At 40.1% G+C, this 16,510-nt stretch overlaps 2 protein-coding genes across 2 annotated transcripts; both read left to right on the top strand.

Moving 5' to 3' along the window:
- Positions 1–406: 406 nt before the first annotated feature.
- Positions 407–6,263, top strand: LOC137283701 (group XIIA secretory phospholipase A2-like). Its single transcript, XM_067815363.1, has 4 exons — positions 407–720; positions 1,147–1,214; positions 4,640–4,805; positions 5,372–6,263. The coding sequence occupies exons 1-4, from the start codon at positions 510–512 to the stop codon at positions 5,479–5,481; spliced, it is 555 nt and encodes a 184-aa protein (XP_067671464.1). The 5' UTR covers positions 407–509; the 3' UTR covers positions 5,482–6,263.
- A 592-nt stretch (positions 6,264–6,855) lies between these two features.
- LOC137283948 (group XIIA secretory phospholipase A2-like) lies at positions 6,856–15,689 on the top strand. Its single transcript, XM_067815620.1, has 4 exons — positions 6,856–6,994; positions 10,594–10,661; positions 14,130–14,295; positions 14,862–15,689. The coding sequence occupies exons 1-4, from the start codon at positions 6,856–6,858 to the stop codon at positions 14,969–14,971; spliced, it is 483 nt and encodes a 160-aa protein (XP_067671721.1). The 3' UTR covers positions 14,972–15,689.
- Positions 15,690–16,510: the final 821 nt, after the last annotated feature.

Genomic DNA, 16,510 nt, shown 5'->3' with positions numbered 1-16,510 from the left:
TCAGCAATTACACCGTTTTTAACGGTTCGAAAAATATTTGAAAAGCTCTTGCTGTAAAATGCTAAAAATCTGTTAAATCTTCTGTAATAACTTTACTGCTTTTCTTTGGATATTTTGCAACGTTTTATATTGTAAAATGGTTTCTTATTCTACATGCACCTACAGCCTATAAAACCGAAATATAACTGAAAGAAAATTTAATTAGTTGAAATAAGTTTAGCAAACGTTTTCATCTGGTACATTCCTCTGTGTCTGAGTCTTCAGGCTGTTCAATACAGTAAATGTTTCTAAATTGCATTCAGTATTCAAAATATAATATCTTAGTTTAGCAGTTATCCATGAACGTTCCCGCCACTATCCCAGAGAGAAGGGCGATAGTGCTCAGCCAATCAGATCGTTTTACGTCACCCGGAAGTGTACGTGTTTTTGCTAACATGTGTAGCGATGGTTAGTTAATGAACGTCGGGCGTACATAACAACATTCCATATCACAAGTCAACAAACACGCCATGGAAATTTCACAGTTGGTCCAGATTGTTTGGGTCCTTCCTATTTTATACCTATGTGATTCCACAAGTATCGATGCTAGTGACGAAATTGACACTGATTTCGACTGGGATGTCGATTTTGACAGCTTCTTAGAATCCATTGATTCAATGGCAGATATGGTGTCGGATTATGTCGGTGATGAAAGCGGATGTCACTACCGCTGTATAAATGGTAAGTGTTTAGGCGACTTGTTTGATAACCATGCATATTTTACCACAATCTGTTTACGATTGACATGTTGTATCGCCTATCGGCATAAGGGAAGTAACTCTAATCTTGTGGACGACGTGCTATTGATATTTAATGTGTTGCACACACGAAAGAAAATATTTTATTGAGAAATTCGGTTGAAAGACAGCAAATGTGTGTAAATTGACCTGTGTGATCTATACTTGGTAATCAAATCCAAAACATTCGAGTCCATAATTTAACCACGATCTGTAAATATGTTAATTAACGGACTAATCAAATTTTACTCATGCAATTTGTTTGGAAAGAGTAATTCAGTTTGTCGATCATTTCGTAATAATTTGTTTGAATTAATTTTAATATTCTACATATGTAACCACGTCACATAATTATTATGTTTATTTTTAGGCGCGAAACCAAAGCCAAAGAAGAGCCATAAGCCGAGAAGTAATGGGTGTGGTTCTTTTGGCCTCGAGGTATGCTTAATAACATCATATTCCAGCTAGTCACAAGTCTCCCAAGAATGATTAATTCATGATTTCAAATTATATAAGTAATAAAAATGAGTAGTTCTTATACGGTGATCCTTTCTTTTCTCTAGAACTGTCAGTTTTAATCGTAGAGCGGATTTCCGTATTTATTTAAGCGAACAATTTATCATGCCATTAGTGTTTACAACCTCACTCTCAGAACTATCGACCATTGCCTGGTTTAATACCTGAAACTGTCTCTTTTTAACAGTTACTCATTCATTTAGATTATTTTAGGGAATATTAATAACGAAAACGGCATTTTTTTCACCAGTGCTTCAGTCTTTCTCTGAATTCTTCTTAAAAGACAAAACAGCCTATTTTCATGCTGTAGTTCTACCTTCGTGAAATTTGGTCAACAACGATGTGAAAAATATTTTATTTAAGTGAAATAACTTGGTCATTAAAGGAGATTCTTACCAACGTTACATAATAATACTAACATTTGTTTGTCCTATATGTTGGTACTCCAGCGAATACTTCCTGTTATCGTAGTTTGACTTAACAGTCAATGAGGCGCACCCTGTGGCTAATTCCAACATCGTCAGTGTGTCCTCGTCGCTCGAACTTTGGCCAAGAGCTCGAATCACTTCGAGGACAGCACCCATGTTTACCTTATGCATTATATGTAAACTCGACGACGAAATGCCTCTTTGTAAAACAATTGCCTTGACTAACGGGCCAGTATGTATATTTTATTGAGCTGCTCGTTGCAGTATATTTCACAAGTCTTTCCTGACTGCTGGGCTAGTAATTCACTCCTTGTCTGCAGTGTTATTATTGTATGGCGGTATAGTGAATGTGTATCTGTTATTATATAGATTAGTGGCGACATTGTTATGACGCTCCAACAAATGACGATGATTAGTGGCGAGATTATTATGACGCTCCAACAAATGACGATGATTAGTGGCGAGATTATTATGACGCTCCAACAAATGACGATGATTAGTGGCGAGATTGTTATGACGCTCCAACAAATGACGATGATTAGAGGCGAGATTATTATGACGCTCCAACAAATGACGATGATTAGAGGCGAGATTATTATGACGCTCCAACAAATGACGATGATTAGTGGCGAGATTATTATGACGCTCCAACAAATGACGATGATGATCATGACTCAAATAGGTGTTATCCTTGTGTCCACTGAAAACAATCACACCTCCTTTACACATAAATTGTATATGTATATGTAATGATCTGTTTTGTTATTTTATTTTGCATCAACGTTTATATCAAGGGTGCTTTATAACCAGGTACCCTATTTTATTTTAGGGGCGCTGTAATTACCCCGGGCCGTGTTCGCACCCACGTCGAGTTGGTTCTGCGGTGACTGAATCAATTAGGGTGATGCACTTCAGTTAGTACCACGGTGCGCACTGTCTCGTTATTTCTCGGACTGTTAATATGGTGTCTTGCGAGACCTGCCTTGATTGTTTGCCTTGGGTGTAAGATTATATCAGCTGTTTTCCAGATACCACAAGAAGATACGGTTTCAAAGGGTCTAACTGATAGGCATGATTAAGTCGTCATGGAGGCAACAACGTTGTAGTTTAGCCTGTAACACACTGGGGGACAAGAGCGTTTACCTGCATGCAGAGATGATTATCAGCTTCATATCGGTCCCTTTAGAATCGAGGATTATTTCCTGTAGTACAACACTACAACTTGCCGGCGAATAGATATCTTACATCTAATTTCTCATGATGTGACTCGGATTCAAGACATTTCATTAATTTAATTGCAAATGTTGATGGAAAGAAAGAAGATAAATGTGTTAATTGTTTGATCAGCATTCTCTAAAGAGATACGGGTTTCATATGAAATACAAATATACTTAATGTCCCAAATTGAGAGTATGCTCGACTATGTAGCGAAGATAGATACTAAAAGACTGCAACAGATATATTTGATGCACAACGCGTGCGCTAAACATTAATGTAAAGTATATCTTTAGGTGTCCGTTCCGTTAGTGCTTAAGAAATGACGTCAGCTAATTTCTGTTTATGGATGTACACGGCAGATACATCAACCGTAACATCGTCACAAAATGGCAAAGTTATCTACCCTTGAGGTTCCGCGAGGGAACTGACCTTCAATAATCCATGCTTGTCTTAGAAGCGAATAACGCGATCGGGTGTTTAGACTTGCTGACTTGGTTCAACACAGGTTGAACCATTGTCTGATCCAGACTCCATTATTTACAGACCGCCGCTATATAGCTCAGATATTGCTGCGTGCGTTGTTAGACAACAAACAAACAAACAAACGTATGTAATAATCTACACAATATAAACAGCAACAAGGCATCACAGGTGCCTCATTAATGTAGCTGCTGTCGCATAGTGTGCGCAGCGTCGAGTGTCTTTTCGGTATATAAAAAACCCAATAAGAAACCATTTCTTGTTAATTCATAGCAACTTCAACGAAACGATACGATCTTAGACCAATTACGGTAATTGGGCGGCATATCTACTACTGTTTTTTAATCATCCGTTGGGAACTGTTTGATAGTATCTGTTCTCTGCTCTTAAAAGTGTGAACACTTAAGGTTATGTCAACTCACCAATGGCTATTGATTGAAGCTTAGACCTGGAGATTTAATCAAACGTTAGTACCACTCTGTAGACTGTGTTTGCTTAGGTGTATTTAGCTTGTTCTCGACTGCATGATGGCTTCTAGTCTAGTGGTGTTCTCAGATAGGGAATCTGTAGGACATTGTCACGGAAACCACTCCGAATACAACTTGTTAGGCTAAATAAAAAAGTGAAATGTTTGTTGGGCATCGGCGCGTCACTTTTATTTGTGCGCTTAACAGTTTTTGTTGCCTTTTAAAAAATAATTTTGACTTTGCCGCGTCCTGATCATCCATTGTCCACTTTAAGGGTGTCTGTAGGAACAGGTGTGACTGAATCTACAACTCCTCAACACGTGGCCGTATTTCTGAGAGAAAGAATAAAAATGTGTTCCTCCCTCGTCATTTTTTTCTATCGATTTAAAAAAAAAATGTTCTACAGCCCTCGTCATTTTTTGTAAACAATTTGCCGGAGAAACATTTATTTTTTTATGCAGTCTTAATGCTGTTTCTCATACCACCACGTGAACAGGCTCACTCTCGTCTGAGGCGTCGAATATCGCTTGAGAGATTTATACTTTCTTGTTCAATAGGCGTGACCAAAACTTATTGTCTGTGGTTCGATTGTTCCCAAGTTTGTCAGCATCATTCCTGCTAGTTCGACCCGATTACTTCCTTCCTTCCACAACAGTCAAATTATTACCTGTCATCGAGCTGATTTTATATTAAAAGCGACGTTAAACCGTGCTCCTAGTCACTCCCACTAATTGTACACGTGTTGTTCCCTCAGCTCGACACAAGTGCATTACCGGCGGTGACGAAGTGTTGCGACAACCACGACTATTGTTACGACACGTGCAACAATGACAAGGTGAAGTGCGACGATGACTTCAAGGACTGTCTCAACAACGTCTGTGATACGTTAGGAGGAATAGCGAGTCAAGATATCACCGGCGGTAAGATCATTTTCGTATATTGTGTGGCAACGTGTATTGAATTTCTAAATTGGACACTTCACTGACATAGATATTCATTTCTGGGTTACAATCTACGTTTTGCCTCAATGAATGGGATGAACATACTGGCTTGTCTGCTTAAGTCTGATGTTTTTACAGGCTGTGGTCAGCTGGTTTTGCTCATTGAAGTCGAATAACAATACACAGACGAACAGAGTTGGGATGGGTGTTTGGGTTTTCGCAAAGCTGGCGTGAATCAGTTTTGAATCCATTCATATAGAGTACATGTTTGTATTCCCTCGTCTTGGAGAGGGAGGGTCTGACGGTACTCCATACCTTGCCAGCTCTGGGCAACAAAGAATAATACAACTCGTGTCGGGTCCGAATCTGAGTGTCAGTATTAAACAGCAGCATTGTATCTCAGTGGGCTAACACTATTCGAGAGCATGAGATTGAACTAGTACAACCAGCCATACGAACACTTGCGTTCTATTTAAGTGCATGAATTTTGAACATCAGTCTATGCACTGTTTGATCTCTCCTGTTTTTTGACGATCGTGTTGTAGGTTGTCGGTCAACGGCGGATCTCATGTATGCCAGCACGTTGACTTTAGGATGCAAGCCTTATAAAGACTCACAGAAAGACGCCTGTGTTTGTCAACACGATGAGTTGTGAAGACAACAGCACCGGGTGGTGTTAGAGCACGTTTTAGGGAAATAGTATGGTGATGGAAGTGTGGTTTAGTATGTATGTGTACGTGTGTGTGATTTAGACGTTTGAACTGAAGACGATATTCGGAAGACGTACTGAGCAAGTGGCTACCTACACAGGGTACGTATCACAATGGAGTCCGTGGTGTTTTCTGAGAGCCTTGGCTGGATGACAGGCCAGGAGGAATGAAACAATCTACGTTGGCAGTCTCATCAGTCTCTCTGCGTGATAACAACGAAGGCCTGTCTGACAGGAAAGGTTTCTGTCTGACTTGATGTAACAAACTCATCACAAGACCACTGACTTGCGTGAGCTATGGATTTCTTGTCCTAAATTCTCATTAGCAAATTTACACTAACTCTAAGAGATAGTTAAATGATTTTTCTCATTTACAACCTAATACGAACTAGAGCCTCAAACCAAGGATCCTCTGTGGTTCATTTAACTCAGAAACTATATGAAATGAGCGAGTGCTTATGTTATTGCACGGTTTGCACCAATATCGCTGCAACATCACGGCAGGGAACACAGAAAAAGACTGTCAATCGGACCCAAACTGTCTACTGGACCGTGGAGAGGATATGTTGAATAAAGCTGCTATTTAAAGAATTATGAAACATTTTGTAGCGTTATATGGGATAAATGTTTTTTATAGGTTTTCTAAAACAGAAATATCAAAAGAAATGGCTGTCGTGTATTTTTATTCATTATTATTTTGTAATAAATGTGTTTATTCACAGAATGTCTGTATGCTCTATTTTGTTTGATTAAATGAAATCAGGCGGTTGACAGCTTAGATTAAAAACACGTCTTGATTATGGGAGAAAGAAATATGTGGATTAAAGGGAAGTAACTCTTGAATACTTGGCTCAAGTCTTTATGGGGCCACGATTTCAACCAGGCAGTATCTCACAGACGTACGTCAAAATGCAGAAATGTACCCGGTACCCTAAACGTCACACATCTCCATAATCCTCAAGCGAAACCCGAAACCGCAAGAAGTTATTACCGTTCGCCTGGGGGGGGGGGGGGGGGGGGGGTGGTATTGTGTACCCTGAAATATTCGTTGCTATGTTCGTTTCTTATAATGCACCCAAATGATACCACGCCAGTGCCTATGTATCTAATACAGCAATGTGACAGTTCAATCAAGCAAATGGACTCGTACTTTTGCTACATTCTGTAAGCTGATTGTGGTTTGGGTACATTTCCACACATTTCTGGGGTTCAGTATGTCTGTATATTTAACAGTGTTAGAGTACATGTATGTCAGTTCTAGTGGACAACTCTGCGATACAGCTCTTTGACCTCTACCACTTTGGTGGAAGACATAAGCACATGTATGGTACCAATATAACATGGACCAGAACCGGGGTGAACTGGGATTCGAATATTGTCACGCTCCAGGTGTGCTCTAGAGACGCTACTCTGCCCAACGAGCTGCGACACTCTTCACGCCTGGATGCAATAGGAGTTTGTAGGACATAAGTATATATCGGGCACTGGTTCGTGTGGTTGGGCTTCATGACTAAGAGAATATTCTTTTTCCGAACGCACGCACGCACTGAAATGCTCATGATGTACTGTCTCCTAAAGAGCAGTAGAGCAATTTGCAGATCAGAATTACGTCCTTTAGCGCGTTCGTGAATCCATTGATATGCTTTCGAATCCCTCATTCGCTCTTGCAATGTGTCTGCGTTTTGTAGCAGCAGATAGATAGTTGGAAAACGTCTACATCAGGTCGGGATTTGTCCCACATCATACCAACACTATGTGCTGCAAAAGTTATGCAGTGACTCTCACCGGATCTGACTACCACCTACTATATATCAACTATGCCACTTTTCTGCATAACATTCCACTGTACATTCTCCCGAAGCGGCCTACAAATATACATGGGCCTTCTTCCATTGAGCCCGCGAACCAGACTAGCTATTCTTGAAACGTACGTAGCCGTACGAATTCTTAAGCCCGTTCTTAAGACATTGGCTACGATCAAAGTTAAGAATTCTTAGGGATACCAACGTTTCGAGAATAAGGACCCACCTGACTCCTGACAATGAATTAATTCAGATTAGACTTAATTTGTTATTTGATCAGAAAAGATGGATAACTATCATGCTGTTGCGGATCTTCATGATCGTTTGAGGCCCGTGAAGATCCCCTGGTAGAATAGGTCTTCAGTAACCTATGCTTGCCATGAAAGGCGAATATGCTTATCGTCGGAGGCGACTAACTGGATCGGGTGGTCAGACTCGCTGACTTGATTGACACATGTCATCGGTTCCCAATTGCGCAGATCGATGTTTATGTTGTTGATCACTGGATTCTCTGGTCTAGACTCGATTATTTACAGATCTCGGCCATATAACTGGTATATTGCTGAGTGCGGCGTAAAACTAAACTCACTCACTCATGGTCGTTTGAGATACTTCCGTCTCATGGGCGCGTCCGTAACCTAGGCTATGACATGCCCTACGTACCCTTCCTCTCCTACTTCCTCCCACTCGACACGAACGGAGACGAGCGGTCATCCGCTTTCAGTGCTACCCGTGAAAATCAGTCTTCAGTAGTCTATGGTTGTCGTAAAAGATGACTAACGAGATCTGTTGGTCAGGCTCGCTGACTTAGTTGACGCATGTCAGCATAGATCGATACTCATGATGCCAATCACTGGATTGTCTGGTCTGGCGTTAAACAACAAACCACCCAACCACTCACAGTCGTTTCATGAAAAGTGTCTATTGAATAACTTCAAGGTGTTATTTTATCTAATGGTATGTTTAACTCAAAACGTATTACAGATGCTAGTTCCTTTGATCAGGTGGATGTTTTGATTGGCCGGATAGCCAGCTGCAGACTGCCATTTAATAACAGCATCCCTACAACGTGTTTTGAAATTTGTTAGTACAAGTTGGCCAATATGGGACCGGAGTTTCATCTGAAACGAACAAATTCTTACAAAATTTCTTAACTTTCTTAATAACTTTTTACGAAGCATACCTAGTTACATAATTCCCCTTTGTTCAATAGGTGTTTGTGTATCTTGACGTCAGAGAATGTGACTTAAACTGAATAACTGACTGAGTTTGGTTTTACGCGATTCTTGGCAATATTCCAGCAGCAGCATGACGGTGAACACCAGAAATGAGCTTCACGCATATTAGCCATCTGGGGATTCGAAAATACATATTTCCTGAAATCTACACTGATTCATTCAACATATTTACTGAAATCAAGACCTGATCAAGAATGAAAAATAAACAACGATTTGTATGCTTGTTTGTTTTATTAATGTCCTGTTGGTAACTAAAGGGACTGATCGGTTACATTCGATTCATTAGCGTTTATGTTTACAGTCTAAACTGAAATGACACTTGGAGTTACGGAGAACTTGGGCTTTAAAACATTTACGCCTGCTTGTTGGCTATCTTTTACTATTAGCACAGCTACATCTCACGACACGCTGACGACCACAATATAACTCACTAACTGGATCTCTGAGGGACTTGTCATTGTCAGTACGCGTCGCTGATCATGATGATTTGAAGTTGTTTTGCACACAGATCATATTGATTGCGTCAATATCTTGAGTTGAAACGTTCTGACACGAGACACCTACACGATATATCGTGCAGCAAGTAATACCGGTATTGATGGTATCGGTCAGGATTATATTCGGTGATATATTATGATTGATTAATATGATTGTATATACAGCACACATTTCTGACGAGGTTAATCATGCAAACCAGTATTGTGTACGTCCTTATATTTAAACTCCATTGTGACAACTTCATTTGTGTCTGTCAGAGGTACGGAATTCATTAATGTCACAACTTTGACATGAAAAATGTTTGACCACATGAAACTGATTCCACGGTTTGTTCGTATAGAAAACTATGCAGACTTTGTAGTTAAGGTAGACAGAAATAAAATCTATCATGACCTTACGAAATACAATATAAAGGAAACACTGTAAAGAATTTACAATGAAATCTTTCCTGTATCTAAATTTAATTTGGAATGTGTTCAAAGACTGGACGGAAATCTTATCTTAGAACGCATAGTGTCCAAACACTTAATAACTGTATTCTCGGTCCCCAAACAACCACCTAATCCCAATATTGTACCCATAATCTAAACACGATCTGACGCTAAACGCGTCAAATGTACTAGACAAAAAAACAAGTTTGTGCTGACGATCCCGAAACGATTCGTGAAGAGTGAGTGAGTGAGTGAGTTTGGTTTTACGCCGCTTTTAGCAATATTCCAGCGATATCACGGCGGGGGACACCAGAAAATGGGCCTCACACATTGTACCCATGTGGGGAATCGAACCCAGGTTGACTCGTGAAGATCCTGCTTAGAATCGGTCTTCAGCAACACATAACTGTCGTAAAGGTTGTTTTTGGTTATTACTAACTGCACCCTACACTCCAACAATGCTAATACTATCAAGAGGCGGTTGGGTAGCCTAGTGGTTGAAGTGCTCGCTCGTCACACCGAAGGGCCAAGTTCAATTCCCTCGTGGGTACAATATGTGAAGCCATTTTCCAGTGTTTTCCTCCGAAATATTGATGGAATACTGGTAAAGTGGCTTAAAACACAGTTCATTCACTCGTACTATCAAACATTGGTTTTTCCATCCCCTTTGTTGGATGGATCGGAAACCACAGTGATATAGTGCCTCTCCCTCCTCTCGCCCATCTTTCTTTCTTCTTGCTTGCCCCTCTCTAATCCCACTTCCCACCCTTCATCCCCAGCTGTTCCTTGTTTGTGGTGAATTAATTCAGTTTTCTAAAAGAATATTATGATTACCAGGTTGTCTGGTCCAAACCCCATTAATTACAGACCTGTGTGATCTATACTTGGTAATCAAATCCAAAACATTCGAGTCCATAATTTAACCACGATCTGTAAATATGTTAATTAACGGACTAATCAAATTTTACTCATGCAATTTGTTTGGAAAGAGTAATTCAGTTTGTCGATCATTTCGTAATAATTTCTTTGAATTAATTTTAATATTCTACATATGTAACCACGTCACATAATTATTATGTTTATTTTTAGGCGCGAAACCAAAGCCAAAGAAGAGAGATAAGCCGAGAAGTAATGGGTGTGGTTCTTTTGGCCTCGAGGTATGCTTAATAACATCATATTCCAGCTAGTCACAAGTCTCCCAAGAATGATTAATTCATGATTTCAAATTATATAAGTAATAAAGATGAGTAGTTCTTATACGGTGATCCTTTCTTTTCTCTAGAACTGTCAGTTTTAATCGTAGAGCGGATTTCCGTATTTATTTAAGCGAAGAATTTATCATGCCATTAGTGTTTACAACGTCACTCTCAGAACTATCGACCATTGCCTGGTTTAATACCTGAAACTGTCTCTTTTTAACAGTTACTCATTCATTTAGATTATTTTAGGGAATATTAATAACGAAAACGGCATTTTTTTCACCAGTGCTTCAGTCTTTCTCTGAATTCTTCTTAAAAGACAAAACAGCCTATTTTCATGCTGTAGTTCTACCTTCGTGAAATTTGGTCAACAACGATGTGAAAAATATTTTATTTAAGTGAAATAACTTGGTCATTAAAGGAGATTCTTACCAACGTTACATAATAATACTAACATTTGTTTGTCCTATATGTTGGTACTCCAGCGAATACTTCCTGTTATCGTAGTTTGACTTAACAGTCAATGAGGCGCACCCTGTGGCTAATTCCAACATCGTCAGTGTGTCCTCGTCGCTCGAACTTTGGCCAAGAGCTCGAATCACTTCGAGGACAGCACCCATGTTTACCTTATGCATTATATGTAAACTCGACGACGAAATGCCTCTTTGTAAAACAATTGCCTTGACTAACGGGCCAGTATGTATATTTTATTGAGCTGCTCGTTGCAGTATATTTCACAAGTCTTTCCTGACTGCTGGGCTAGTAATTCACTCCTTGTCTGCAGTGTTATTATTGTATGGCGGTATAGTGAATGTGTATCTGTTATTATATAGATTAGTGGCGACATTGTTATGACGCTCCAACAAATGACGATGATTAGTGGCGAGATTATTATGACGCTCCAACAAATGACGATGATTAGAGGCGAGATTATTATGACGCTCCAACAAATGACGATGATTAGTGGCGAGATTATTATGACGCTCCAACAAATGACGATGATTAGAGGCGAGATTATTATGACGCTCCAACAAATGACGATGATTAGTGGCGAGATTATTATGACGCTCCAACAAATGACGATGATTAGAGGCGAGATTATTATGACGCTCCAACAAATGACGATGATTAGTGGCGAGATTATTATGACGCTCCAACAAATGACGATGATGATCATGACTCAAATAGGTGTTATCCTTGTGTCCACTGAAAACAATCACACCTCCTTTACACATAAATTGTATATGTATATGTAATGATCTGTTTTGTTATTTTATTTTGCAACAACGTTTATATCAAGGGTGCTTTAAAACCAGGTACCCTATTTTATTTTAGGGGCGCTGTAATTACCCCGGGCCGTGTTCGCACCCACGTCGAGTTGGTTCTGCCGTGACTGAATCAATTAGGGTGATGCACTTCAGTTAGTACCACGGTGCACACTGTCTCGTTATTTCTTGGACTGTTAATATGGTGTCTTGCGAGACCTGCCTTGATTGTTTGCCTTGGGTGTAAGATCATATCAGCTGTTTTCCAGATACCACAAGAAGATACGGTTTCAAAGGGTCTAACTGATAGGCATGATTAAGTCGTCATGGAGGCAACAACGTTGTAGTTTAGCCTGTAACACACTGGGGGACAAGAGCGTTTACCTGCATGCAGAGATGATTATCAGCTTCATATCGGTCCCTTTAGAATCGAGGATTATTTCCTGTAGTACAACACTACAACTTGCCGGCGAATAGATATCTTACATCTAATTTCTCATGATGTGACTCGGATTCAAGACATTTCATTAATTTAATTGCAAATGTTGATGGAAAGAAAGAAGATAAATGTGTTAATTGTTTGATCAGCATTCTCTAAAGAGATACGGGTTTCATATGAAATACAAATATACTTAATGTCCCAAATTGAGAGTATGCTCGACTATGTAGCGAAGATAGATACTAAAAGACTGCAACAGATATATTTGATGCACAACGCGTGCGCTAAACATTAATGTAAAGTATATCTTTAGGTGTCCGTTCCGTTAGTGCTTAAGAAATGACGTCAGCTAATTTCTGTTTATGGATGTACACGGCAGATACATCAACCGTAACATCGTCACAAAATGGCAAAGTTATCTACCCTTGAGGTTCCGCGAGGGAACTGACCTTCAATAATCCATGCTTGTCTTAGAAGCGAATAACGCGATCGGGTGTTTAGACTTGCTGACTTGGTTCAACACAGGTTGAACCATTGTCTGATCCAGACTCCATTATTTACAGACCGCCGCTATATAGCTCAGATATTGCTGCGTGCGTTGTTAGACAACAAACAAACAAACAAACGTATGTAATAATCTACACAATATAAACAGCAACAAGGCATCACAGGTGCCTCATTAATGTAGCTGCTGTCGCATAGTGTGCGCAGCGTCGAGTGTCTTTTCGGTATATAAAAAACCCAATAAGAAACCATTTCTTGTTAATTCATAGCAACTTCAACGAAACGATACGATCTTAGACCAATTACGGTAATTGGGCGGCATATCTACTATTGTTTTTTAATCATCCGTTGGGAACTGTTTGATAGTATCTGTTCTCTGCTCTTAAAAGTGTGAACACTTAAGGTTATGTCAACTCACCAATGGCTATTGATTGAAGCTTAGACCTGGAGATTTAATCAAACGTTAGTACCACTCTGTAGACTGTGTTTGCTTAGGTGTATTTTAGCTTGTTCTCGACTGCATGATGGCTTCTAGTCTAGTGCTGTTCTCAGATAGGGAATCTGTAGGACATTGTCACGGAAACCACTCCGAATACAACTTGTTAGGCTAAATAAAAAAGTGAAATGTTTGTTGGGCATCGGCGCGTCACTTTTATTTGTGCGCTTAACAGTTTTTGTTGCCTTTTAAAAAATAATTTTGACTTTGCCGCGTCCTGATCATCCATTGTCCACTTTAAGGGTGTCTGTAGGAACAGGTGTGACTGAATCTACAACTCCTCAACACGTGGCCGTATTTCTGAGAGAAAGAATAAAAATGTGTTCCTCCCTCGTCATTTTTTTCTATCGATTTAAAAAAAAAATGTTCTACAGCCCTCGTCATTTTTTGTAAACAATTTGCCGGAGAAACATTTATTTTTTTATGCAGTCTTAATGCTGTTTCTCATACCACCACGTGAACAGGCTCACTCTCGTCTGAGGCGTCGAATATCGCTTGAGAGATTTATACTTTCTTGTTCAATAGGCGTGACCAAAACTTATTGTCTGTGGTTCGATTGTTCCCAAGTTTGTCAGCATCATTCCTGCTAGTTCGACCCGATTACTTCCTTCCTTCCACAACAGTCAAATTATTACCTGTCATCGAGCTGATTTTATATTAAAAGCGACGTTAAACCGTGCTCCTAGTCACTCCCACTAATTGTACACGTGTTGTTCCCTCAGCTCGACACAAGTGCATTACCGGCGGTGACGAAGTGTTGCGACAACCACGACTATTGTTACGACACGTGCAACAATGACAAGGTGAAGTGCGACGATGACTTCAAGGACTGTCTCAACAACGTCTGTGATACGTTAGGAGGAATAGCGAGTCAAGATATCACCGGCGGTAAGATCATTTTCGTATATTGTGTGGCAACGTGTATTGAATTTCTAAATTGGACACTTCACTGACATAGATATTCATTTCTGGGTTACAATCTACGTTTTGCCTCAATGAATGGGATGAACATACTGGCTTGTCTGCTTAAGTCTGATGTTTTTACAGGCTGTGGTCAGCTGGTTTTGCTCATTGAAGTCGAATAACAATACACAGACGAACAGAGTTGGGATGGGTGTTTGGGTTTTCGCAAAGCTGGCGTGAATCAGTTTTGAATCCATTCATATAGAGTACATGTTTGTATTCCCTCGTCTTGGAGAGGGAGGGTCTGACGGTACTCCATACCTTGCCAGCTCTGGGCAACAAAGAATAATACAACTCGTGTCGGGTCCGAATCTGAGTGTCAGTATTAAACAGCAGCATTGTATCTCAGTGGGCTAACACTATTCGAGAGCATGAGATTGAACTAGTACAACCAGCCATACGAACACTTGCGTTCTATTTAAGTGCATGAATTTTGAACATCAGTCTATGCACTGTTTGATCTCTCCTGTTTTTTGACGATCGTGTTGTAGGTTGTCGGTCAACGGCGGATCTCATGTATGCCAGCACGTTGACTTTAGGATGCAAGCCTTATAAAGACTCACAGAAAGACGCCTGTGTTTGTCAACACGATGAGTTGTGAAGACAACAGCACCGGGTGGTGTTAGAGCACGTTTTAGGGAAATAGTATGGTGATGGAAGTGTGGTTTAGTATGTATGTGTACGTGTGTGTGATTTAGACGTTTGAACTGAAGACGATATTCGGAAGACGTACTGAGCAAGTGGCTACCTACACAGGGTACGTATCACAATGGAGTCCGTGGTGTTTTCTGAGAGCCTTGGCTGGATGACAGGCCAGGAGGAATGAAACAATCTACGTTGGCAGTCTCATCAGTCTCTCTGCGTGATAACAACGAAGGCCTGTCTGACAGGAAAGGTTTCTGTCTGACTTGATGTAACAAACTCATCACAAGACCACTGACTTGCGTGAGCTATGGATTTCTTGTCCTAAATTCTCATTAGCAAATTTACACTAACTCTAAGAGATAGTTAAATGATTTTTCTCATTTACAACCTAATACGAACTAGAGCCTCAAACCAAGGATCCTCTGTGGTTCATTTAACTCAGAAACTATATGAAATGAGCGAGTGCTTATGTTATTGCACGGTTTGCACCAATATCGCTGCAACATCACGGCAGGGAACACAGAAAAAGACTGTCAATCGGACCCAAACTGTCTACTGGACCGTGGAGAGGATATGTTGAATAAAGCTGCTATTTAAAGAATTATGAAACATTTTGTAGCGTTATATGGGATAAATGTTTTTTATAGGTTTTCTAAAACAGAAATATCAAAAGAAATGGCTGTCGTGTATTTTTATTCATTATTATTTTGTAATAAATGTGTTTATTCACAGAATGTCTGTATGCTCTATTTTGTTTGATTAAATGAAATCAGGCGGTTGACAGCTTAGATTAAAAACACGTCTTGATTATGGGAGAAAGAAATATGTGGATTAAAGGGAAGTAACTCTTGAATACTTGGCTCAAGTCTTTATGGGGCCACGATTTCAACCAGGCAGTATCTCACAGACGTACGTCAAAATGCAGAAATGTACCCGGTACCCTAAACGTCACACATCTCCATAATCCTCAAGCGAAACCCGAAACCGCAAGAAGTTATTACCGTTCGCCTGGGGGGGGGGGGGGGGGGGGGGGGGGGGGGTGGTATTGTGTACCCTGAAATATTCGTTGCTATGTTCGTTTCTTATAATGCACCCAAATGATACCACGCCAGTGCCTATGTATCTAATACAGCAATGTGACAGTTCAATCAAGCAAATGGACTCGTACTTTTGCTACATTCTGTAAGCTGATTGTGGTTTGGGTACATTTCCACACATTTCTGGGGTTCAGTATGTCTGTATATTTAACAGTGTTAGAGTACATGTATGTCAGTTCTAGTGGACAACTCTGCGATACAGCTCTTTGACCTCTACCACTTTGGTGGAAGACATAAGCACATGTATGGTACCAATATAACATGGACCATAACCGGGGTGAACTGGGATTCGAATATTGTCACGCTCCAGGTGTGCTCTAGAGACGCTACTCTGCCCAACGAGCTGCGACACTCTTCACGCCTGGATGCAATAGGAGTTTGTAGGACATAAGTATATA

Source organism: Haliotis asinina, chromosome 5, assembly GCF_037392515.1.
Source record: "Haliotis asinina isolate JCU_RB_2024 chromosome 5, JCU_Hal_asi_v2, whole genome shotgun sequence".
Classification (NCBI taxonomy): domain Eukaryota; kingdom Metazoa; phylum Mollusca; class Gastropoda; order Lepetellida; family Haliotidae; genus Haliotis; species Haliotis asinina.
Note: the sequence above shows the minus strand (reverse complement) of the source record. Positions and strands in the feature narration are given on the sequence as shown.